The 25,639-nt window shown below is 36.8% G+C and overlaps 1 protein-coding gene across 1 annotated transcript in view; it reads right to left on the bottom strand.

The window, feature by feature from the left end:
* Positions 1-4,913: 4,913 nt before the first annotated feature.
* The window catches only part of Znf277 (zinc finger protein 277), an 85,367-nt gene continuing 64,641 nt past the window's right edge, over positions 4,914-25,639 (bottom strand). The window contains exons 5-12 of the mRNA XM_090333046.1: positions 25,161-25,252; positions 23,321-23,431; positions 20,882-21,014; positions 14,810-14,877; positions 11,275-11,371; positions 9,666-9,708; positions 6,802-6,976; positions 4,914-5,193 (exon numbers count right to left, since the gene is read on the bottom strand). Coding sequence (XP_090189172.1) covers positions 5,007-5,193; positions 6,802-6,976; positions 9,666-9,708; positions 11,275-11,371; positions 14,810-14,877; positions 20,882-21,014; positions 23,321-23,431; positions 25,161-25,252 — 906 coding nt within the window. The 3' untranslated portion in view covers positions 4,914-5,006. The remainder of the gene's footprint in view (positions 5,194-6,801; positions 6,977-9,665; positions 9,709-11,274; positions 11,372-14,809; positions 14,878-20,881; positions 21,015-23,320; positions 23,432-25,160; positions 25,253-25,639) is intronic.

The following is a 25,639-nucleotide window of genomic DNA, read 5'->3' as shown; positions in this document are numbered from 1 at the left end:
TGTCTAATTGTCTTCATGAAGACTCTCGGAAACTGCTACACAAGACTTCTTCCTTAGCTCCCACTTGCTACATTTCACATATGTGAGGCGGGGTGGCAGCACAGTGGCCCAGTTCATGGGTCACATGATCTCGGGCTACCCCAAAGAAAAGCATTCCAAATCACCACAACAAAAATAGACCTGTGAGTATACTAATCTGCAGGAGAGGTGGAAATGTGCAGTGTTCATTCTAGGCAGCTTTATACAATTGTAAACTTTGCACTTATTAAGAGAAGGGAGAAGTGGGGGCAACTGGACTACAGACTAGTCATGGACAGAAGCCTCTGCCAGGTCTGACTCAGTACTGTACCCCCCTGGTTTCTCACAATGTGTATGTCTATTTGTAACTTTTTCAGTAAAAGTGAGTATATCCCAGTGCTTCACTTTTCCTCTATACTTTTTTTTTTTTTTTTTTTGGCCAGTCCTAGGCTTGAGCTCAGGGCCTGAGCACTGTCCTTGGATTTTTCTCAAGGCTAGAGCTCTACCACTTGAGCCTCAGCACCATTTCTGGCTTTTTTTTAAAATATGGATGTGGTACCAGGAATCAAACCCAGGTCTTCTTGCATGCTAGGCAAGCACTCTACCACTAGGCCAAACTCCCAGCTCCTCCTCTATATCTTCTATGAGGATAAACCAACTGTCAGATTACAACTGTGTGTGTGTGTGTGTGTGTGCCAGTACTGGGACTTGGGCTTAGACCTTGGGTACCATCCTTTAGCTTTTTCACTCAAAGTTGGTGCTCTACCATTTGAGCTATACCTCCACTTCTTGTTTTTTTGTGTTTAATTGGATATAAGAGGCTCATGAACTTTTGTTTCCAGGTTGGTTCAAACTGCCATCCTCAGATCTCAGCCTCCCAAGTTAATAGACATATGGTATGAAAGCTAAGTCACTAGGTTCTGGTTTGAGCCAAAGCAACCATTATTCAAAAGAATGGTCCATTTTTACCTTTCTGACTGGACTTATTTGCTGCTTCAGGCTGGATCTCCTTTATCACTGTTCTGATGATTTCTCTCATCTCTGTTTCACCTCTCTTGCCTTCTTTGAGGACTAACTCTAAAAATTTCTTAGGTGCCTCTGGACAGAGGCAGGACTTGTGTCTCTGTCTATACTCTTAACATATGCAACTCATTCTATAATGCCTTGATTAGTTTTCTTACTTCTGGTTCATCACTGCCTTTCTTGATTTTGCTATCTTAGACTTTAAGGATCAGTTTTCCCAGTGGGTTGGCGAGGACCAGGTGTTTGTCTAACAGAATTTGGCCAATAGCACCTTTCATTTATGTCCCCTTGGGGAGAATCACTACAGTTTGCTGAAATTTTGCTTCCATTTTTAGAATTTATTTGTCCAAGTTACCATTTCTAGCCTAACAGAAATACCCATATATCTACCCACTCAAAATAGTAACCTTTTAACATAAATTCTGTCCTTTTACTCACCGGTCTGTCCTTAAACATTATTTTTCCTTTATCTGAACATTTCCTGGTTTCTGGAACCAATCTGCTTCTCAGGGTGTTCCAAGCACAGGACTAATTGCTTTTCAAATTTTAAAACAATTTATCTTAATTTTGTCTTTCACCTATGGGTATTTTATGATAACAAAGCACCATTTCTTTGCTTTCCTTTTTTGCTCATGGCTAGCACTTAACCACTTGGGTCACACCTTTTGTTTGGCTTTCCACAGATCTTAAAACTTTACACGAATCTCTGAACAGCTGGAGGCCTAACAATCTAAAACTATGGTCAGAACAGATGAGACTTACAAATACAGGTAATTTAAGATCACATGGTTTGAGAATGTGTCCCCTGAGTCTCTTGGTAGACCATAAGACTCAAGGTTAGTTCTGGGAACTGTCTACACAGGCTGGCATTAATAATGGAAACTAGAACCTCAAAATCTAGAGCTATATAACACACATATTATGTAAAGAACTCATTGGTAAACAATGAAATCAGAAGATCACCATTTTACAAGCTATAAAAAAAACAACAAATCTATGTAACAATTACATAGGATAGTGTAGCTTACAATAGCTGTATACACTGTGCAATTTTTCGTTGACATTGGGATGTAATATATCGCCAAAGCCTTAACCTTCTGGGCTCAACAATTGCTTCTGCCCCAGCACATTACAAACTGTACAGGACTCTAGGCATTCACACTCACGAGAGCAAAGGAAGACACTCTTAGAGGAGGGACATACCATGTAAAATAATATTTATCAAAATGAATGCTAGGAAAAGGAAACAAGATTATTTTTCTTTGTTTTTGTTTCCTTTTTGTCTTGTTTGTTCATTTATCTATCTTTGGGAGGATACCAAGGGGCAGAGAAATGGAGGGACAAAGGATAAACAAATGCAGCAGTGGTACTCACTAGACACTGTTGAAATATACTATACAGCTTATGAGTGGGGACAGAAATGAAAACTGGGAGAGAGGGGTGACATTGTCTAAAAGAAATGTACTCATTACCTGGTATGTGCAGTTGCTGCTACTACAGGCATGCAGTATTGTGTCTTGCTACACCGAGCAATTCTGACAGCTCTCAAAGTGATACTTCAGATATTATGTGCCCTATTTCATACAACAGCAAACATATTACTTCCTATGAATTATTCTGCACATTTTAATTCCAGTTCAATGAAGTTTCTGGATCTGTCAGAGTATAGGAAAATTCATTACAGAGAAACTAGTTAAAATGACATAAGGAGGATGTAACCATCGTTAACCTTACCTTTAGGAGGTAAGATTAACAAGTAAGTGTACTGCTATAGACTAGAGGACCCTACCAAATGCAATGTATTTTGGTCTCAGTCGGAACCTGACCCACAAACCAACTTCAAAAAGGTATTTTGAAGTGGGGCGCTGGTGGCTCACACCAATTATCCTCGCCACACAGGAGGCTGAGAGCTGAGGATCATGGTGCAAAGCCAGTCCAGGCAGGAGAGTTCCTAAGACTCTTATCTCCAATTAACCACCAGAAAACCAGAAGTGGTGCTGTGGCTCAAAGTGGAGGAGCACTAAGCCTTGAATAAGAAGGCTCCAGGTCAGTGTCCAGATCCCAAATTCAAGTCCCATGACTGACAAAAACAAAAAAACAGATATTTTGAGAACCTTTTAATTGTTAAAAAAAAGACCCTTAATTTTAGATTTACAGAAATGTTGACATAGTAAGAATTCCCATGTACTGGTCCTTCACTTGTTAATGTCTTATAACGTTCACTTCATTGCTTTCTTCATATCCATTATTTTGCTTGTTAGCCTTAAATACTTCGGTACCTAGCTCCTAAAAAGCAGTAAAATCATCAAAATTTGGCAATTAATATCAATGCTGTAACATTTACTACAGACATTACTCAAATCTTGCCTGACTTTTACAGTTATTTCATGGTCTAACCAGTATCCAATCCATCTGTTGTCCTATTTATTCAGTGTTCTTCAATCGGAAACAGCTGTTTTTGTTGTTGCTTCTTATGACATTGACATTTTTGGAAAGTAATGGCTAATCATTTTATAAACTGCAGTTCAACTTAGCTGGTTTATTCTGTTCAGATTATACATTTTTGGTAGAAATCTTCAGTGTGTCTTCTTAGACGTAGCTGATAACATTATGATTTTAATTTTTGTGGCTGGGGGGGCATTTGAACTCAAGGCATCTCCATTTGGGCAAGTTCTCTACCATTTGAAAGCAATAATTACAATATAATGTTTTTGGGAGGATGTCAATTGTAGGGTTTAAACTTGGTGGTGGGGCTTAAATTCTGGGCCTAGACACTGTTCCTGAGCTCTTCAACTCATGGCTAGTTCTCTACCAGTTGAGCCATAACACCATTTTGTTTTCTGATGATTAACTGGAAATGAGAGTCTCACAGAGTTTTGTGTATGGGCTAGCTTTGAACTGTGATACTCAGATCTCAGCCTCCTGAATAGCTAGGATTACAGGTGTGAGCCACTGGTGCCTGGCTTATAATCAGTTCTTGATTATTCTAAAATAGTCCTGTTTGTGCATTACTGGAATTTTGAGTATTTTGTTACTACCTTTCCAGCTTACCAACACAAGATAGAGAGCACATTGTCAAATTCGTGAGTTGCTGAAGATGTGTTATTTATATTTGATGGAATTTTATGCTGCCATCAGAAAGATTGACATCGCCCCATTCGTAAGGAAATGGAAAGACTTGGAAAAAAGTAAGCCAGACCCAAAGGAACATCGGCTCAATGGTTTCCCTCATTTGTAATAATTAGTACACATCTAGGACTCTTCTAGCAGAGGATTACAATAGCTCAGAACCTAGTTACATAAGGCCATATAGAATGAGGCTAAATGAGAGTCTTCAGGATGTGGAAACAAGAGCTTTTTATCATGTGATTGTTGTTCTTAATGTACTATGTTATTTCTTTTCTCTTTTGCTGCCCTTTGGTTAATCTCACATTGTTACAGTATCTGTTTTTGTTACCTGGTATATTGCATATGTTTATTTATTTGAAATAGGAAGGGAAGGGTGGAAAACAAGATTGAGGGGTGGTAGAGGGAAATGGTGACAAAAACACGAGAAGGAATACCAATGTGTGAGAATACACCTACTACCTGACAAATGTAACTGTAACCCCTCTATACATTATTCCAACAATTAAAAAAAAAAAAACTCGTGACTTGCTGTTATGAAGGAGGTCTGTGTGGAACAATTTGTAAAATCAGGTTTATAACTAATCTGAACTAATATGATTTGTGTGTACTCCTAATTGTAGATAATTATGATTACAAAATAAAATCTGATTGCCAAAGTATAAAATGTCCTCATTTTATTTTTTTCTACACTTCTTAAACAATCGCCCATTTATTTAAAAAAGAAATTCATCAAGGACTAATACTTTGTTAGTATTCAAATTTAATTTAAACAAGTCTTTCATATCTGTCACAGAAGAGAATAACACACAAAACAATTGCTTGTGCAGCAATTTCTTCTACTTCTTCAAGCACTCCTGTAGTGGGAGCTGGTTTAAAATACTGCTTTGTTTCAAAGCGTGCAGCTTAGAGGTGTCCTCACTGTAGATGGGAATATCTTCAATTTGTTCCTGAGCTGTCAGGTCACTTTCACTGTCAGACAGTGTACACAGGAGAGTGTCGTTTTCATAAGTGGGAAAGTAATACCTGTAAATAACCAGATACATTAAATAGCAGAAGTAGTAAAATCTCTAGGGCAACTGAACGCACACATTACTAGGTTTCCTTACTCACAATTTCACAAAGTTTTGCAAAGGCTTTCTTGGCAATAACTTCTTAGTTAAATTATTGTGTGACATCAGGCTAGGGGACATATTGTTGTTCAGTGGCCACTCATACTCTGCTTGACATCAACCATGATAAGAAACACACTGTAGGGGGAGGGAAATGGGTACCAAGACATGTGAAAGGGTATCAATGTATGTGAATTAATGCACCTTCTATCTGGAAAATATCATGTAACCCTTTTACTAATTACAATAAAGAAAAAAAAAAAGAAACACACTGTATCTTGAAAGGCAGCCCCATTACTCCACACTAGGTAGTTCTAGTGGTTAGATAATACCTCCTCTTTTTTTCTTTTTGTCGGTCATGGGTCTGGGTTCCTGGGCTCCTCAGCTCAAGGCTACTGCCCTAACCTGAAGCCAAGCCCCACTTTCTGTTTTCTAGAGGTTAATTAGAGATATGAGTCTCAGGTTCTTTTGTGTCTGGGCTGGCTTTGAACCTTGATCCTCAGACCTCAGACTCCTGAGTAGTTAGGATTACAGGATTAGCTTCTAGATAAAGCTAAAAATGATATAGCTTTTCATTTCTACTCAGAGATCTCATTTCCTCACTGAACATTAACCAAGTTCAGAAAAGTTACCCTTTCAAATACAAATTCTTCAAAGAGGTACTAAAAACTATTAGGCTTCTCCCTGCATTTTGTTTCCCCATCTAATCATTATTTAATCTCTATATTACCAGTTCGATATGACTTTGTTTTTCACAAATCTGAGATTTTCTGAAGGAGAAAAATTACAGCTTTTGGCTAGGGTTCTCTGATTTAACATTCTTGGAGAATAAAGGGACATTTGGGCAAGTAGAAACTCATAGCATGTTAGAAGTTCCCAGAAAAGATCACGTAAAAGATACTTGACACTGATCAAGATGTATTGCACTTATAAACTGGTTTGTAGAATGGTTACCCTTTTGTATAGCTACTTAAATACTTAAAAAACAGATTATTGAGAGTCTAACAACACATAACTGTTACTATCAAGGATCAATAACTTAGGTAATCTTTGAGAAGAGACTATATAAAATATATACCAAAAGTCATAATAGTGAGCATATCTTTGACATAGTAATTTCATGTCTAGAAATTGAAAAGAAATAAATGCAGGTGTATGAAGATTCATTGCATTGTTATTTTAATGGGAAAATGTAATGAACAATTTGAATATCAAGAAGATCAGGATATATTCATACAATGAGATATTTGACAACCATTAGAAAGATGCATTAGATAAGTATCAAATATAGAACTGTACTTGCAATATTTTACAAATGAAACATAATTAATGTATATTTTGATACCTACCCACACCTACATTTGTGTTTAGCTGTATAGCTCCATATTACAAATTCTAAAACATTTTGCTTCTTTTGTTAAGAAGTAGTTTTTGTTTTATTACATTACAAGTTTAAAGGAATTACATAAAAAGGCAGAATAAGCAGGAGCCCAGGAGTTTACACCTGGCTAGCAATACTTACTCCAGCTGGTCCCACGTCTTTCTTTCAGGAAGCAGAGAAATGTGTTTAGCTTCTTCCATGTGAGTCCTTAAGTCTGCCTTGGATTTAAACTTTGCATTGCAGCCATAACATCTGCACTGGTGAACCTGCCTTCGAATGAAATTGACCAGTTTCACTTGCTGATAAAAACTTAGTCCTGTATTGAAACAAAAGCCATATAATGAATGATTGTTGTCCTTAATGTACTAGGTTATCTCTCATCTCTTTTGCTGTCCCTTGGTTATCTCATATTGTTACAGTATCTCACTTTGTTATCTGATATATTGGATTTATTTGTATTTGGTTATTTGAAATTGGATAGGGAAGGGGGGAAAACCAAGACGGGGGGGTTTGAGGGGAGGGTAATGGGGACCAAGACATGTGAAAGGGTATCAATATATGTGAATTAATGCACCTTCCATCTGGAAAATATCATGTAACCCTTTTATTAATTACAATAAAAAATATAAAATAAATAAAAACTTAGTCCTGAAAACAACAGTAAAGAGAATCATTTCACAACCAGTCTAATTTTTTCACTCATAGTTTTTGACTCTTATTTTTTCATTTTACTTTTTTTTCTGGCAGGAGTAGGTTTTAACTTAAAGACTCACACTTGTTAGACAGGCACTCTACCACTGGAGTCACTTCCCTATCCCATTTTATTTCAGCTTTTCAGCTTTTTAGAGAAGAGTTTCTCATATATGCCTGGTCCACTCTGGATTAAAATCCTCCTATGTATGCTTTCTGCTCTGCATGGATGCTTCCAGTGGGCCGAGATGGAACTTTTGTTTTTTTTTTTTTGCCAGTCCTGGGGCTTGAACCCAGGGCCTTGAACACTGTCCTTGGGCTTTCTTAAGGCTAGAGCTCTACCACTTGAGCCACAGCACCATTTCTGGCTTTTTTTCTATGTATGTGATACCAAGAATCAAACTCGGGTCTTCGTGCATGGTAGGCAAGCACTCTACCACTAGGCCAAACTCCTGGCCCTACATTTATTTTTTTAACTGATATGTAAAAACATAAAATTATATGTATTTATGGGGGTCTGTGTAATGTGCTGATATAGGTACAATGTATGTTTAAATATGGTCTTGATAACCATATCTCATATAGATAAGAGTGTGTGGTGTGTGTGTGTGTATTTAATTTTTTTTTTTTTTTTGCTAGCCCTAGTGCTTGAACTCAGTGCCTGGGTGCTGCTCCTGAGCTTCTTTTTTGCTCAAGGCCAGCTCTTTATCACTTGAGCCACAGTGCCACTTCTGGCTTTTTGAGAAATTTCTTAACATAGTAATATATGTAATAAAACATTATGTCTATAGAGTATATAGCCCATCATAGATTTTTATGTTTATGTAGTTATGTTTATATCTCCAAGACCATGTCCAAAACCTTGGGTACCCAAATATTGGGTCATCATTCTTGTACTGTTTGGATCTAATAGCCACATATTAAGGATTCTATGCGCCTTTGGTTCCTTTGGTCTTGACTTATCTCATTCAATATGATCTACTCTAATTTCATCTACTTCCCAGCAAATGCCATTATTTTGTCTTTTTGCTATGTAGAATCTCATTTTTTGTATGTATATATATGTGTACATATGCATATACATATATGTGTATACACATATATATATATGTATATGCATATACATCACATTTTCTGTATCCATTCATCTTAGCAGGGCATCTGGGTTTCTTCCATTGCTTAGCTATTGTGAATAGTGCAGAGATGAACATGGCTGAGCAGGTGTCCTCATCATATCATGTGTTATGATGTTCAGGATAGATATGGCAGATGTGAGATGTCCAGGAGTGGTATGATGGGATCGTAGGGAAGGTCTATTTTCAGTTCTGTAAGAAACTTCCAAACTGCCTTCCAGAGTGGCTAAATTAGTCTACAGTGGTTGAACTAGTCTACATTCTCACCAGCAGTACAGTAGGGTTCCTTTTTTCCACAACCCCGCCAGCAGCTTATAATTTTTTAAAAGGGGATTCTTAATGTAATTAGCCAGCCTGAAGAGGCAATAAAATTAATTATAAACCCTAATACCATAATTATAAACCCTAATAAATTAATTATAAACCCTGATATCAATACTGGGCTTATGTGCTAAGGCTATTCTGATCACTTTCCCTGTATAAATACATTTTTATCTTTACAACCCTCTCAGACAGGTACGATCATCATGTCCAAGGTACATTTTGAGAAACTGTCCAAGGTTCCACAGCCAGTAAGTGGTAGAGTTAGGCTCAAATACCAGGCGGTTGGCTCCAGAACTCATGTGGATGACTCTGAAACAACACACTATACACATACACTTATGAGAGCAGCAAAGCAAAGGAATATAGCTAAAGGTTGAAGAAAGCATGAAATATGAGAAGCAAGCTTTGTACTAGTTCAGATTCATTAGGAAATCATATTTTATGTCTAATGCTTCCATGGTAGAAATGCTAAAAATGATAGTTGGGTATGTGTACAATAAATAATGGTAGGTATTTTAGATACCTTATTCATTCCCTATACCATTTTTTATGACCTCAGACCCAATGTTATATAGCCAATAATTGCTACAGCAATTATTAACTTGTGCTCTGTTAGACTCCTTCTCCTATTTTTCTTAAAGCATACACATATATGTAAAGTCTATGTAAAATAAAACCCTATATCTGAATATTATAGTTTACAATGGTTGAGAACCAATACCTAAATGAGTTCTGTTAAGATCACCTGTATAGAGGCACTAAGGCTGTGTGTTCTCCAATCGCAGCTATAGAATGTAGCTATTGTTTGCAGTTTATAAAAATGCAGCCTCACGAAAAAAACTTCCAAATCAAACTTACCAAGTTCTGATTTTAGTCTGAGGAGATCAAATTCATGTGCATCCTAAAAAACAAACAATGAATATATTTGTAAGGATTTAAATTATTTAATCTTTCAGGCTGATGCTATGCACAGTGTATTCATGGGAGTTAGTGTACTTTGGAAAACCAGTTTGAGTTCATCATCTGCTTTTGAAGTGTTCTAACTACTTCACTTCACATTCATCTGCTTTTTAAAGCATAATCTAAACAAGTTATGTCAACCAGTATTAACATTTTAATTATTCACAGTCTGAGATATGCAGTTTGATAAATGTGTAGGTAAGATGTGGCTCTAGCATGCTGAGAATCTCAATTAGAATTATGGAAACAGGTTCTATGCTCCATAAACAGGCAGCTAATTTTACACATTCTGTTTTTTTTTATTAATGCTGTCAAATATACTGCTAATCTTGAAGGTCCTTTTTTATCATTTCATCTTCCTGTAAATCACATTTCCTTTCCATTTTCATTCTGCTTGCTTGCTTCCTGCAAATGTCTATGTTTTTTTTTTTTTTTTTTAACCAGTCCTGGGCTTGAACTGAGGGGCTGAGCACTGTGCTTGGATTTTTTTCAAGGCTAGCGTTCTACCATTTGAGCCACAGCACCGCTTCTGGCCATTTCTGTGTATGTGGTACTGAGGAATTGAACCTGGTTCTTTGTGCATGCTAGGCAAGTATTCTACCACTAGGCCCAACTCCTAGCCTGTGTACAGATTTTTTACCCCCATGCCCACAGAGAATAAAGATGATCTAACTTGCAATGACAGCATTTAGTACAGTGACATATTATGCAAGACAACCAGGAGTTTGTGATATATTATCATTGGGTATGGCCAAGCAGAGGTTAAACACAGTCATGAATGATTCTGAAGCAAGAGTCTATACCCAGCATAGGGTACTAACACTTCTTATAACTCAATGACATTAGAGCACTGTCTGCTACTGACAGAGATAGTTTAGAAGAATCTCAGAATCATCCAGAAATACTTTGCTATCAGAATCACCCCTCATCCTTTCAGCTTGTGACGCTGTTGGGATTTATGCCTCCAGCATTCAGCTGAGGATTGTACACAGGGATTGTACATCTTTCAGGTATAAGGTTCACAATTGCCAACTTCAAGCATCACCAAAGCCTGTAAATGATGCACAGAAAGGAAGCCAAACTGGCCATGCTCCTAAATTTCTTTTCTCTAAATCCTGATACCTGAAGGAGCTATAAGATCTTGGATCTAATCCATACCCTTCCTCCCAGATTACTGAGGGCCTTAATGAATACTAACACCAAAGATTCTGAATTCCCCATATCTAGGCATTGTTATTCTTGGTGGGATATCCAAACTTTTAAGCTAAAACTATTTTGCTAGCATCTCACAGATGGGATCCATCAGTGATGTGGGTAATACTACATTAATATAGCTCACCCTGGTCTGGTTGACCATATGAAAATTTCCCTGATTTTTGATAGGCCTGGCTTGTTTCTCTGTTGCTTATCTCATTTTAGTAATGAGATAATGATCTGAGAAAAGGAAGTAAGGCAAAAGAGGGCACAATGTCAGTTTACCCTTGTCCAAGCAGAACAAAATAAATACCTTCATGTGAATGTACAATTTCTCAATTGTTTCTGCTTGCTTTTCACAGAACAGGCAGACAGCAGAGACAGGGTGCTCTTCCCAATCAGACCAATCTCTGGGTTAAAAGAGAAAACAGATTAACATGGAGATTCTTTCTATTAAGAGAGTGCACTCTGCAGTAAGTTGGTATTACTTTCTTTTCCTCAGGAAACACAACCAATCTCTTAACTCAGACACTTTGGCAAAGACTATAACAGCATATTATGACTTTATAATAGAGCTTTTGGAATGCAAAGCAGCACCATGAAATTAATACAAACAGCAAACAGGTGCTGCTCCATTTTCTTGTATTTGCCACTATTCTCAGCAGCTAGCTGGGTACAGAATTAGTGCAATGTTTTCCTGAAACAACTAGGTCTAATTTGCAAAGGACACATATCAAGAGATGTGACACTTTCTCATTAGCCACAATCACTAAGTGCGCATGCTGTGATGGACAATGCTGGGAATGTGTTTCTGAATGACAAATTTTAAAAAGGCATGAGGGAAAAATTGATCATTTAAAACCGGCAAGTGTTAATTTCTGGTGGTAGACACTCAAATAGCATATAGGATCCCTGTTTACTAATTCCCCCATCCACAGGCACGTATTAAATTAAAGATCTACAAATGACTGTGTATACCATTTGTCAATTAATGTGCACTTTCACCAGTTAGCCCTTCCACTGTTGTCCCTTCCATCCCATTTATCTCGGGATAAATCCCTTACTCCCATCAAACTTCCCAGTTCCTTTTTCCTTTACGTACCCAGAGTATTATAACTGTATTTGAACAGCGTTCCCTTTTCCATTCCTTGTCCCCCTCCCACAAAACCTCCCATTAAAAATATATTCAGCCTCCAGATATTCATTTGTTAGTTGTTGAAAGGTTTTACACCATGGAGTTCCACTCCTGCACATATTACACCTAATTCAGGTTAGTCTTGTATGTATACATATGTCCCTGCAGGTGTTCTCTATCTAAGACTCACATATGATAGAAAACATGTACCCCTGTCTTTTGGGGTCAGGTTAACTTCATTCAAAATGATTTTTTTTCCAGATCCATCACTTTTCTGTAAATGACAATTTAAATTACACATAAACATACACACCATACACATATATCACATTACATTTCCTTGGTTCATCTGCCTGTTGTAGGGTACTTGGGCTTTTTCTATTAGTCGGCTATTGTAAATAGTGCTGAAATGAACATGGTGATATCCGTATTGTACCCTGTTTTGTAAACTTTCAGATAAATGTCCAGGAGTGGTACTGTGGAACCACAGTGAGTTCTATTTTTAGTTTTTTAAAGAATTTCCATATTGATTTCCATAGTAGCTCTACTAATTTACATTCCTATGAATAGTGTAGTAAGGTTCCCTCTTCCCTAATCCTCACTAGTATTTGTTGTTTGTATTCATGATGATGGCCATTCTGACTAGAGTAAGCTGGTATATCTCAGTGTTAATTTTGATTTGTATTTCCTTTATGGCCAGGAATTTGGGGTGTTTTTTTTTTCATGTATTCACTGGCCATTTAGTTTCTTTGTTACTTTATCGATTGGGTTATTGATTCTGTAGGACTTAGTTGTTTTTTTTTTCCCTATTGTATTTTGTTGTCGAGGTGATGAGTAGAGGGGTTACAGTTACTTTCGACAGGGAGTGGGGCTTAGTTTTTTAACTAATCTCCTTGTATATTCTACTCATTAGTATCTTGTCAGATGTATTGCTGGCAGAGTTCCTCTCCCTCTTTGTGGACTGTCTTTTTTATTTTACTTTTTGTGCCATTCCTGGTTCTTGGGGCCCTTGTTTTGTTTTCCCTCCTTAAAGCTAGTACTATAGCACTTGAGTCACAGCTCTACTTCACGAGTCTCACAGACTCATATCCTAGGATGGCTTCAAGCTGCGATTCTCACATGAATAGTAAGGGATACTGGCATGACCCACTGGCACCCAGCTGTAGGCTATCTTTTCAGCTTAGTGACAATATCCTTTGCTATACAGAAGCATTTTCTATTGCATTTAATGCAATCCCATTTGTCAGTTCTCTCTCCTCTTTGCTGAGTCTCTGGAATTCTATTCAGGAAGTTTTTTTTTTTAACTGAAAGATTTTATTAACAATGATTTTCACATCATATTTCAAATGTCATGTTTAACAAACAAATACTCAAGAAGACCCAGGTTCAATTCCTCAGTACCACATACATAGAAAAGCCAGAGGTGGTGCTGTGGCTCAAGTGGCAGAGCCCTAGCCTCGAGGAAAAAGCCCAAGGACAGTGTTCAGGTGTGTTCCAGGACTGGCAAAAAAAAAAAAAATTGAAGGTGGCTCTTGCCTATAATCCTAGATACTTTGAAGTTGAGATCTGAGGATTGTGGTTCAAGGCTAGCCTAAATAGGAAAGTCCATGAGAGTCCTAAAACTACCAAAAAAAAAAAAAAAAGAAGGAAAGAAAGAAAGAATTACTGCTATGATTTTGAATACCAACCTAACTCAATTCACACCAAAGCCTCCTTTGTAGAAAACAATATATACTTTTCCTAAGACTAGCCCATAGGGAGTTACCAGCTCATTGGGTCTAGCTCATAACTATTGCTATTTATAACCTTTAGTGTTAGTAGAGCTTCCACATTTATCCATTACATAATCTAGTCTATCCAAATGGAAAAATATTTTCATTCTACTCTAGAGAATTTCCATTCTGAATATCTCTGCACCAGAAAATTAGCAAATGGAATTCTCCAGCTTTGGGATTTATTTCCCTATTAAATAACATCAATACAAAATCCTGGAAGGGATAACATGCTAGTACTGCCTGGAATTTTTTTTAAAAGATGATTAATAGGGAATCCATTTAGGCTCTGAAACTTAATTTCAAAGAAAGAAGCTATGAATATTTTAAATTAATCTTTGATGGGATAAACATAGGGAACAATTATCTTCAATTTTGTTATATTCTCTACTTCACTGATAAGTAACTCTACTCCAGTGGGAGTTCAAAAATCAAATCATTCCAAGGCCTGCAATACAACAATAAAAATACATCCTGGAACATATTTTTCTCTGAACTTTAAAATATCTATGTGTTTAATTTATAGCTTTAATGTAGGTGAAATAACAATATATAGATTTTCTTTTTTTGGTGAAAGTTTTAATTCTTACCATATTTCATGAAATGGCTATAAGAGATTTTCTGACCAGGAGTTTGGCCTATTGGTTTGAGTGCCTGCCTGGCATGCACAAAACCTGGGTTGGATTCCTCAGTACTACTTACATAGGAAAAAAAAGCCAGAAGTCTTGCTGTGGCTCAAGTGATAGAGCTCTAGACTTGAGAAAGCCCCAGGACAGTGCCCAGGCCCTATTTTCAAGCCTCAGGAAAAAAATTAAAAATAAAAAAATAACGAAGATATTTTTTATTCTCTGTTTTTGGAGTGATAATTTTAGATCACCTTAAGGAATTATCTTCCTATTCTCAAAATATTGCAATCAATTAACAGCAATTACAAATCTTACTCTTCCTGATGGTCCAGCAACTCTCTATCATCTTCCAGCTGGACTTCTTCCCATGATTTTCCAAGTTCCTTTGTAGGAAAAAAAGAGGGATTAGAGAGATTGAAAAGAAAACAGACAACAGAACATAAAAGAGCAACACCAAACCAAAAGTCAGAACCAAATCTATTCAGATGGTTTTGAAGCCATATTTAATGGTCATGTTAATATTTTGTTCTGTTATAAGTATGCATATATCTTAATATGCTGTCTCTACATATATAAGTATGCTATATATATATTTGTGTAAATATAAACATATACATGTAAGATGCAGTGATAGCTTGATTTATACAATCGAATTTCTTCTCTTAATTTTCAATCAGCATTTCTTAATCCTGGATACATATTAGAATTACTTGGGGTATAAACTAGGATACTGGTGCATACCGTAATCCTTCCTATAATCTAAGCACTGAGGAGGCAGGAGTACTAGGCAATGCTGGGCTATACTGCCAGATCCTGTTCCAACCCTCCCCCCCAAAAATCCCCAAACCAAAACTAAGTCAAAAAACAAGATCCTTTAAGGATCTTATTTAAAAATTCATGCACATGTCTTCTGATAGAAAACCTGTAAGAAAAAAAAAAACAAACTTCCTAAATAGAATCTATTTTCTTGGTTCCTATAGTGTATTTCTTATGACAGCTGGCATATGATTTTTTCAAGACAGCTGTGTGTAGAGATCCTTTTTAAGGCTTCTTAACACATTCTGGGTTCTTTTCATGGCTGTAAGACCCCATGACGTTCTGGCTCTCTCTTCATCCTTACTTCCCATTATATCTTTTCTTCCTCACTTTGCACCAGCCAGTCTGGTTTTCTGGCTGTGCTCTGCACACAGCTGGCACACTTTTACCCAGGTACTTTCACACTGTTGGATGCTCAGCTGTGCACAAAGCTCTCCCATCTACCTCCAATGGCTTATTCTGGTCTCTGTTCAAATATGACCACCTCAGACTTGCTTTAACCAACCACCCTGTCTAAAATAACTCTCTTCTTCCAAGTTATTTATATTTCTCTCTCATGTCCTACTGTTTGGCAAAGCACTGATCTCTACCAGAATTCATTCTGGATGTGTAGGTATTTTCTTAGTTGCTGTATTACTTTTCTCCAACTAGAATGGTCAAGAAGATAATGGTCTATGTTCACAGATGTATTTCCAGAGCCTGGAATACTGCAATTTAATTTTCACTTCAATTAGAATGGAAAAAAACCCTAAAATCTTGAGGCTAAATTTGGATCTGATTTTTTAAAAGAATTTTGTGAGGTCATTAAATGATGTCTATTAAGCATAAAGTACAGAGCATGAATAGGTACTCAAGTATCTATTCAAATCCCTGGGTATTCTAGCATTGATAGGGTAAGAAAGTTCACCTTTTGGGGCTTTCCATGACACGCACGCTCTCAAGTTTCAGCAAAACTTGGTAGAGTAACGAGAATGCATGATTGCTTCTGGCCCAACATTTCTCTTTTGTCCTGTGAGGTATATACCTTTCTCCCTTTTTATCCCACATTTCCACCAGGCCATGCAAAAGCAGACATATACAAAAGAGAGGCACTGGAATATTAATGGACTTTTTTTTCCCCAAGAAGAGGACCTATACATATGATCAAGCTCAGACTGACCACTATTAGTACAGCTACCCTTATTACTCAATGTCTTTGTTTTGGAGAAACACAACAAAATTTTACATGGTTATAGACATTTAAAAAATAATAAAGGTACATATTTAGTTAAAAACAAAGAACCCATCAGTCTTCATTATGATTTAGAGGGAGAAAGAAAATCTATCGTTCATCAACTTAATGAGAGGTTTTGAAGCTGTCATCATTTCTCTGCTAAATGATGCATAAACTCAGACATGCAGAGATCTACCATACTGTCATTAGAGACAGTTAATTTGGACTCTGTAATGTACTTTCTAGTGTCACTGTGAACCTCATCAAAGAACATCAAGAATATACTCACCACCGCTAACAGGATCTTTGTTATAACTGTTGGCCTCAAATTAAATACTTGCTGATTTACTTGGTCTCTCTGGACTAAGACTTATAGCCAATGTTTCACTGCAACTAGATATTATTTGAGGAAGGGCCATCTGTGATATTACTATTCTGAATGATATGGGCAAATGATGCTTAGTAATAAATGCCTTTGAGCCAAAAGGAACAATAATAATATCTTTCACTTTCAAACTTCTAAGCCCAAATTGTAATTTTGTAACTTTAGTGCTCAGTACAATAAATAGGGATTTCTCTAGGTAATACAGCATTAATGGTTTCCCAAACTTGAGAGGAAAGTGACAATCTATGTTAATTAGCATATTAGGAAATAAGCAATTTGCATGTGACAGTGGCCCGGGCTTTCTTAAAGTGCTCTGCTGTAGTACAGTTAAATACATGATTCATTATAAGAATGAGACCCAAAGAGGAAAACAAAATTCAAAAATCAAAGTACATAACTACCTAATTAAGAGACGGCTTGCTAATGAATCATGTCAGGAAAGCAAAGAACATAAGAAAAACAAAGTTTGGAAGGCATGTCAGTAAAGATGTTCAGAACACCCCCTCAACCCCCTGCATCAGATGGTTTATGAGCAATGAGAGGGTGGAGAAAAACATGGAGGAAAAATATCACCCTCACCCCACCCAGCACCCATCCACCTGATCCATACACACTTATATGTGTATACACATACACACACCATTAGAAACATTGAGAGAGCAGACTATAGCAAAACTGAAAAACAGGCTGAGACTACATTATACATGGCTTTGTGTAATGTAAGTAAAAAAATATCAAAAGTTATCAAGTGATAAAACCTTAGAACAAAAAAAGTAACTTCCCCTTAGGAAAATTCTGGGTTTGAACCATGAGTACAGCTCAGGATTATGCAGCTGAAGCCCTGATGCTGGTAGACAGTTTGCTAGTCTCTGAGGTAAGGGTAGCCTTTGAAACTAACAGACACCTTGTCTCTTAAGCATCCTACTACCCACACAACTCTTCTGTTTGTCAGAAAACAAAGCAGGAACTGAATCACATGATCTAGACTAGGCAAATCCTTCAGGCAAAGGCCTTCATTTACTCATTTAAGAAACTGATATGAACTATTAAACATGGATACTACCTCAACTATGAAGAAACAAGGAACCTGTCAGTTTTCTGAACTTAGATGAAAGTTTAATCAGCCTCATTGTCCTTTGGCTTTGTCTGGGGCTACCAGACACCCCACTTTTTTTTTTTTTTTACTGGTGTTAGTTATGGTACTTGAACTTATTAGGGTCTTTTGCTCCCCCTTAGCTTTTTTAATCAAGGCTAGCTGGAGCTCAACCACTTGATCTACAACTGTACTTCTGGTGCGCGCTCTCTCTCTCTCTCTCTCTTTCTCTCTCTCTCTCTCTCTCTCTCTCTCTCTCTCTCTCTCTCTCATATGAATTAGAGAGTCTTTTGGATTTGTCTGCTCAAGCTGGTTTTGAACTGGGATCCTCAGTTCTCAGTCCCCCGAGTAGCTAGGATTACAAACATGACCCACCTGTGCCCAGCTAGATTTCTAATCTTTTGTACCTACAGAAGTATACCTTGCCAGGATATCCTGGCTGCTCCCATCACCACTAAGACTGATATTGAAGCGAGGAACCCCATAGGTAAATGACTTTTATGCAGCATACATATGTATAAGGGTCAAATATTGACCTTTAATATTATTCAAGGGTGTTAAAAAGGCATTTACATAATTTCCATAATGTTAAGATACCATAACTCATTTTAGTGTTTTCCCTTTGCTAATAATTCTTACATTTATCATAGCAGGAGGACACACAGAGCTAGAAAGACCAAGTGTGCAGACAAGTGTGTGTCTTACAGCACAGATTAAAGGCAGCTTTGCTTTGTTGTAGCTTTACTTTCAAGTTTTGTTACAAAAGAGAATGGGAAAAGGGGTGGCAGTGAATAGATGAAATAATCTTGACTAAAAATTCAACCAAAAGCACAAGATATAGATACTAGAATTATTTCAACTTTAACAGTGACGAAACTGCGGCAGTGGATACATATCATGCTCTAGTTATGTGAGATTGGGAAACTTGCTTAACTTCTCTGTTCCTGTCTCCTAATCTACAGAATAGGTTTAGTACTAATACTTGTATCATAAAAATGTGATTAAATGATTTAATGAAAATATCTAGGACAGTGCCTGTCTGATCAAGAGTGAGTGTTCTAGTAGCTATTACTTTCTTTAAAAAAATGGCATACATCAGTAGTAATATCTTGAAGTTATTATTTCATTTTCATTCTGTACTTACTAAAATCTTTATATTCTCATGAGTAGCTAGTATAACCCATCATGTTTGTCTAGGGACAGATGTTATTTGCAAATGATTTCAGGTTTTTTTTGGCCATTCCTGGGGCTTGAACTCAGGGCATAGGCACTGTCCTTGAGCATTTTTGCTTAAGGATAGCACTCTGCCACTTGAGCCACAGCACCACTTCCAGCTTTTTCTGTGTATGTAGCACCAAGGAAACAAATCCAGGGATTTGTATATGGTAGGCAGGCACTCTACCACTAGGCCATACTCCCAGACTATGATTTCAGTTTTGACAGTTACACTGCTTCCGTGCCCAGTAAATGAATCTCATAGTTTTGTAAAGTGCCAGTAGACTGAATTTGTAGACCCTTTGAAGAATCCTCTTCAAGGCAAACACCTAAAGCTATACAAGTCCTGTTACTCTGAAGCTCTTATATATTAGTTTAAAAGAGTTTAGGACTGGCTATTAAATTGTTCTCTGTTTGCTGCAATATCTTCATATTTCTTAGAACTAATGCTGAGGTCCCCTCCCTATTGGATCAGACTGGGCCCTGAAGCAGCACTTGCTGTAGGAGGTAATGACTAAATGATTTCACAAGAAGATTGACAGACTCGAAGGGTGCCTTTGCCTTTAGCTGGTTCTAAAACATGTGTAGCAAACCAGGGCAACCTCCTATAGTCCGTCTTTGAACACATGTTAAACTTGCAGTTCTCAAGGGGGAATTCCAGCTTAATACTACATAGATTAGTCAGAACAGACAAAAATTTCACCTTAGAGCCAACAGATGTTTAATTTCTAGCCAACAGATATAATGATTGATTATGTTCAATCAGCCTTCTATAGCCAATGATTTTGGCTTTTAATTCATTAATATTGACAAAAAAAACTTCTATTTTTTAGAGACAGTATCAATTAGAAACAGAGTTGCCCATCTTCCATTTAACTGCTCTGAAGAGCTATGTGATCCTTTTAATGTATCAGTTGTTTCCTTTCCTTGTCATATACAGTTAAAAAAAAAGCCAGCAGACAGAGTACAGCTGTCAATTGTTTCCACCCAAAATGCTGTCCATATTTTTCAATATCTCACTTGTCCCAAAAAGAATACCACTTTTTACCTCAAAGGGACTATAGAAGCCAGCAAGTGTTATTGAGACTTCTGGGTAAGTATAACTTTCAACACATTTAAAATCCTTAGCATAGTAACCTGGTTAGTCTATCTCATAAGCAAACGCATCAACATACTCTGATATATTGAAATGCACTGGTTCCCCTGAAACTTAAAAATAAGCTGGCCCAGAGAATAATAAGAATAATCTTTTTTTTTTTAAATTCTTGTCGGGGAAAGGAAGGATATCTTATTGTGGAGAGAAAGAAAATTAAGTAAATTGTTTTTTAAAGAATGACCTTGCATAAGACTCAATCTTCTGAAGAGAAAACAGAAATCTCTCACCTCAGGTTAACAGGTATTAAATGGGGAATGGTATACAGAGAGTCAAATACTGCTTTTTTTCCATTTAGGTTAAAATCATTGTGAGTTCTAGAAATAAGTCATTTTCAGTCCATAAATACCTGCCACACTAAATAAAATTAATCTTTCTAAATTACTGCTAAATCTTACTTGAAAGTATATTTTTAGCTCTTGTACTAATTTCTTATTCAAACATTAGTTGGCTTGTAGGAAGATTTTTATTACAGTACTAGAGTCATATGTGAAATTATATAAAAGCCTTACCAAATAATTGATGACATAAAATCGGTCATATTCTCTGTTCTTTGGATTGATCCTACGATGCTGCTTTTTTCTCATATGATCTTTAAGTGTATTTTTGTCTCGGAAGGTCTTTTCACAGTATAAGCACTGCAAACTAAAGGATATACAAATTGTGACACACTGAAGAAATCTCTTGGATGGCTGATACAAGAACTCTACTTAAACAACAATAACAACAACCCCAGAAAACAAAAAGAAAAAAAGAGATCTCTGTATGAGTTTTCTTACGTTAGGTCAATAGAATCTACTAATGGACTATACCATCTTTGTGTACACTATCTGTCCCTCATTTTATTCATTTGGCTTTGTATGATGCATGATGTGGATTATTTGCCTAAATGGACAACTTTGCTATTTAGCTAAAACTATGTCAGAGAGTGCTATATAAAAAAATTATCAGCTGGGTGTTGTGGCTCACTCCATAATCCTCGCTACTCAGGGGGCTGAGATCTGAGGATCAGGGTTCAAAGCCAGCCCAGGCACAAAAGGACCAGAGACTCTTATCTCTAATTAACCTCTAGAAAATGGGAAGTGGGGCTTCCCTATCCTTGAAGAGCAAAGGAACAACACCCAGGCCCAGGGGTAGGGTGATAGCCTTGAGCTGAAGAGCTCAGGGGCAGTGCCCAGGCCGAGTTGAAGCCCCATGACCCACAAAAAAATTATCTTGGTATTTTACTAACCAAATTAGTTATCCAACAGTGAAAATGTAGGAATATTCTTCAAACAATTACAATGATAATTAGAATTAAGTGTCCTTATCACCTGCAGTAGTTAGTCCATGTTACTTATTATAAAATGAAAATGTAGGAATATTCAATTACAGTGATCCATAGAATAGATTATTAGAATTGTAACAATAAGTGTATATGTGTATATATATATATATATAGTGTGTCTGTGTGTTTGTTGTGTATCTCCTATAAGTTGATTTGCAGGGTTTGGTTCTAGGTCTAGTACCTATCATCTATGGAATTTAAGAGTTACTTGCCTTCTCTCTTGTCATTTGTTATTTCTAAAATGTAGATAATTCCTATATTTAGGAAACTTTTATAATATTTTCAATATTTATTGAGTACTTAAGGTGTGGCTATTAAACTGTATGGGTTATTTAATTTATACAGATGTTAGCTACTATTTTCAAATGTCTTCTGCTTAAGTATTTCCAGTGATAGCAAATTCATTACTTAGTATAATAGAAATTGTCAATATTGACCTATTTTCTAACAAACTTTCTCTTTACTAAGCTTGATAGCTACCAGTAATTTCTACACATCTGCCGTGAGAGTCACACAGAGTAAGTCTACTTTCCTTTTCATGAAGACTGTCAAATGATGGCTATCTAACATTGTTTCTTGAATTCCTTTGGAAGTCTCTACTAAACTTCCCGCTTCTTATGTTGCAAAAATAAGTGTATTCTTTTATAGTGAGTAATTTATGGGCAATAACTTAATTATTGATATTCATTAATTATTAAGACCAGCTCATTTGGTCTTACTGACGTTTTTCTTTTTTAAGTTTTTGTTTTTTAAGGAACCTCATTTTATTTTGGCTGTTTTGGGATTTGAACTCAGGGCTTTATGATTGCTCAGTGGTGCCTCACACCTGTAATTCTAGCTACTCAGGAGGCTGAGATCTGAGGATCACAGTTTAAAGCCAGCCTGGGCAAAAAAAGTCCCTATGAAACTCCAATTACCCATTTAAAAACTGGAAGTGCAGCTGTGGTTCAAAGTGGTAGACTACTAACCTTGAGTATAAGGATAGTGCCCAGGCCCTATCATCTTCACAGTAGATTAATATCTTTATTTAAACAAATACCTACTGCTATGGGAAGCTCTCCAATTTACATTATATATGAAATATAAATCATATAAGTACCAGTATTATTTCAATAAAGTATTTTGTAAATCCTTCTCCTTTTAGAAGGCCATTTCAACTTTCAGGCAAGTGTTGAGATTTATTTGTAGTATGTATGTTGTTGTACCTTGGATATAAATTTAGCTGTCATGTATTTGTTCAGAATGTTCTATAATAAGCTGCATATAAAGAGCATAAAGTTGCCCAGGCACACATTTAATGCTAGTAAATCACTAAAACAGGACTGGCCAAAAAAAAAAAAAAAAAAGGACCAAGCACTGTCCTTGGGCTTTCTCAAGGCTAGAGCTCTACCACTAGAGCCACAGTACCACTTCTGGCTTTTTCTGTATATGTATGTGGTCCAAAGGAATTGAACCTAGTCTTTGTGTATGGTAGGCCAACAGTCTACCACTAGGCCACATTCCTGGCCCTATAACTTCCATTCCCATTTTAAAAATTACTTTTGACAATTATATAACTTAAAAAAAATTCAGAAGAGACTATGATGAAAACAAATTTAGTGATGTTTCATAAAATTATATGTACCTGTCAAGCTTCTTCTGTAATGTACATAGGAATTCACTGCAGTTCACAATGTTGTCCGGCAATCCAATGTTGAAAGCATGTTCTCTGGCCATGTGATTCAAAAGAATGGATCTATAAAAAATTTGAAGAATTTGTATTATTTATAAATAATCTAGTAATGAATAATGCCAGGAACAGTATTCAGATAATAACACAAATTAAAGGCATATGCAAATATAAGACCACGGTTCGATTCCTCAGTATCACATACATACAAAACCAGGAAGTGGTGCTGTGGCTCAAGTGGTATAGTGCTAGTCTTGAGGAAAGCTCAAGGACAGTGCTCAGGTTGAGTTCAGGCCCCAGGACTGGCAAAAAAGAAAAAAGAAAGAAAGAAAGAAAGAAAGAAAGAAAGAAAGGAAGGAAGGAAGGAAGGAAGGAAGGAAGGAAGAAAGAAAGAGGGAAAGAAAAACAGAAACGGATCAAAATTTGCTCTATCGTCTCCATTGTTTTGTGGTATAACTGGGAGGAGGGGTGCAGGGGAGACTAGTATTGGAGTCTGAGTGGAGTTAGGAGAAAAGACCTGTGTTCAATGCTAGTGGGCATCATTTAATTAAGGTAACAGTTGTGAGTGATGAGAAATGCAAAGGGAACCTTAAATGGAGGATGAGATCACAGGATCTCTGAGACAAAAACCATAGCAATTTAGCCTTCTAATTTAGGGGTAACAAGGCTAAGTTGGGACTATAAAATGTCACCAGATAGGGTTTCTGAATATTCCATATACCCAAGGATTTATGATAGCTTTCATTTTAACCTAAGGTATGTCAACAAATAGAAAATCAGATCTTTAACTTAAACACTAAGGCCTGCATGCCCAAGCGGTCTCATATAATTCAGTAAGCTACCAGGCTCAAAAGACAGTAACAGGTGGGCTGGTCTGGGGAAGGGACTGAATGTTCCTGAAGAGGTACCCACCAGTTACTAGGTAGCTATCTTAGATTCCAGGAAGCACTATTTCACCTAACCAATCCTGAGACAATGAATTATTAAACTACTAGATCCCAACCTCAGAATGTGCCTGTGATAGGACTACCTTAACTATGCATCCCTTCTCACACCTTGCCCACAATTCTTAATTAGTAGTAGGCTAATTTCTATGCATTAAAGGTAGCAGAAGATTGCTCAAGGCGATTTGAAGTGCATCTTCCCAGTGTAATCTCTCTCTGCCATGTATCTTTCCTAATTGTTTTCTCATTTTTACTATATTGTCTCTTATCTGAATTCTCCACATGCCGGCTTTAGGACCAAGACTGATTAGCTGTGCTAAACTTTCTGTAAAGTACCAGGTTTTTCTCTCCAAGGACTGATGCACTATCTTTCCTTAATTCTTGATAACACAATTCTAGGCCCCTTGGCCTGGAACTCTAGGATTTACACCAGTGGCCTAGAGTACTTAGGCCTTTAGCTTTAAACTGAGTCTGTAAGACTCTGATCACCACTAAACTATATAAAAAAAGATTCCAGAAGTGAAACTGTTACTCAAGTGGTACAGCATAGACTTGAGTACAAAAGCTCAGGGATAGCACCCAGGCCCAGAGTACAAGCCCCAGTATTGGGGAAAAAAGGTGGCAAGGGCTACGATGTAGCTCAGGAATTCAGTATCCTGGGTTTGATCCCTAGTAACAAAAAAGAAAAAACAGTTAATTCACCCCCCTCCCCAAAATGTCTAGCCCTGCACTACTGGGAGAGGGACCCAAACTAATTTGAAGAATTTAATGTATATAACCAACAGTTATGAATATTTTGATGAATTTCTCAGATTAAAAACAGTAAAATTTAATGTTGCATAATGGCAAACCTGTTTCCAAGGAATTCCTCATTGCAAAACATACAAATGCCATGGAAATTTGTATCGTTTCGTTCTTGTTGCTGTTGTTCCAGAATTTCTTTCTGTAAAGTGAAACAGATTTATGATACTATCTCTAAAAATTCACAGTGCACGAAAAATGTCATAGTCTGAAAGGGAGTATATAAGGGTTACTAATAATTCAAATTTCTACCTTATTGTCTTTGTATTAAAACTCTAAATCCGTATTATTAAATCCTGTAGACCATTTCAGTTAAGACATGTAGAAAACCTGAAGTCAACAAGGTTAAGGTCTCCCCATCATCCTTTAACTTCCTATGTCTTTGTCAGTTATTTATTCTCACTGTTTCACAATACAATGTGATGGCTTCTTTGACTTGTCTCTGACGTTAAAAACTGTTTAGTTTTTGATTAATTTTCACTCAAACTCTTTCACATATCCCTTCTCTATATCTCCAATGCAGTCACAC

This window comes from Megascapheus bottae, chromosome 5 (genome assembly GCF_031878675.1).
Source record: "Megascapheus bottae isolate mThoBot1 chromosome 5, mThoBot2.hap1, whole genome shotgun sequence".
NCBI lineage: Eukaryota > Metazoa > Chordata > Mammalia > Rodentia > Geomyidae > Megascapheus > Megascapheus bottae.
Note: the sequence above shows the minus strand (reverse complement) of the source record. Positions and strands in the feature narration are given on the sequence as shown.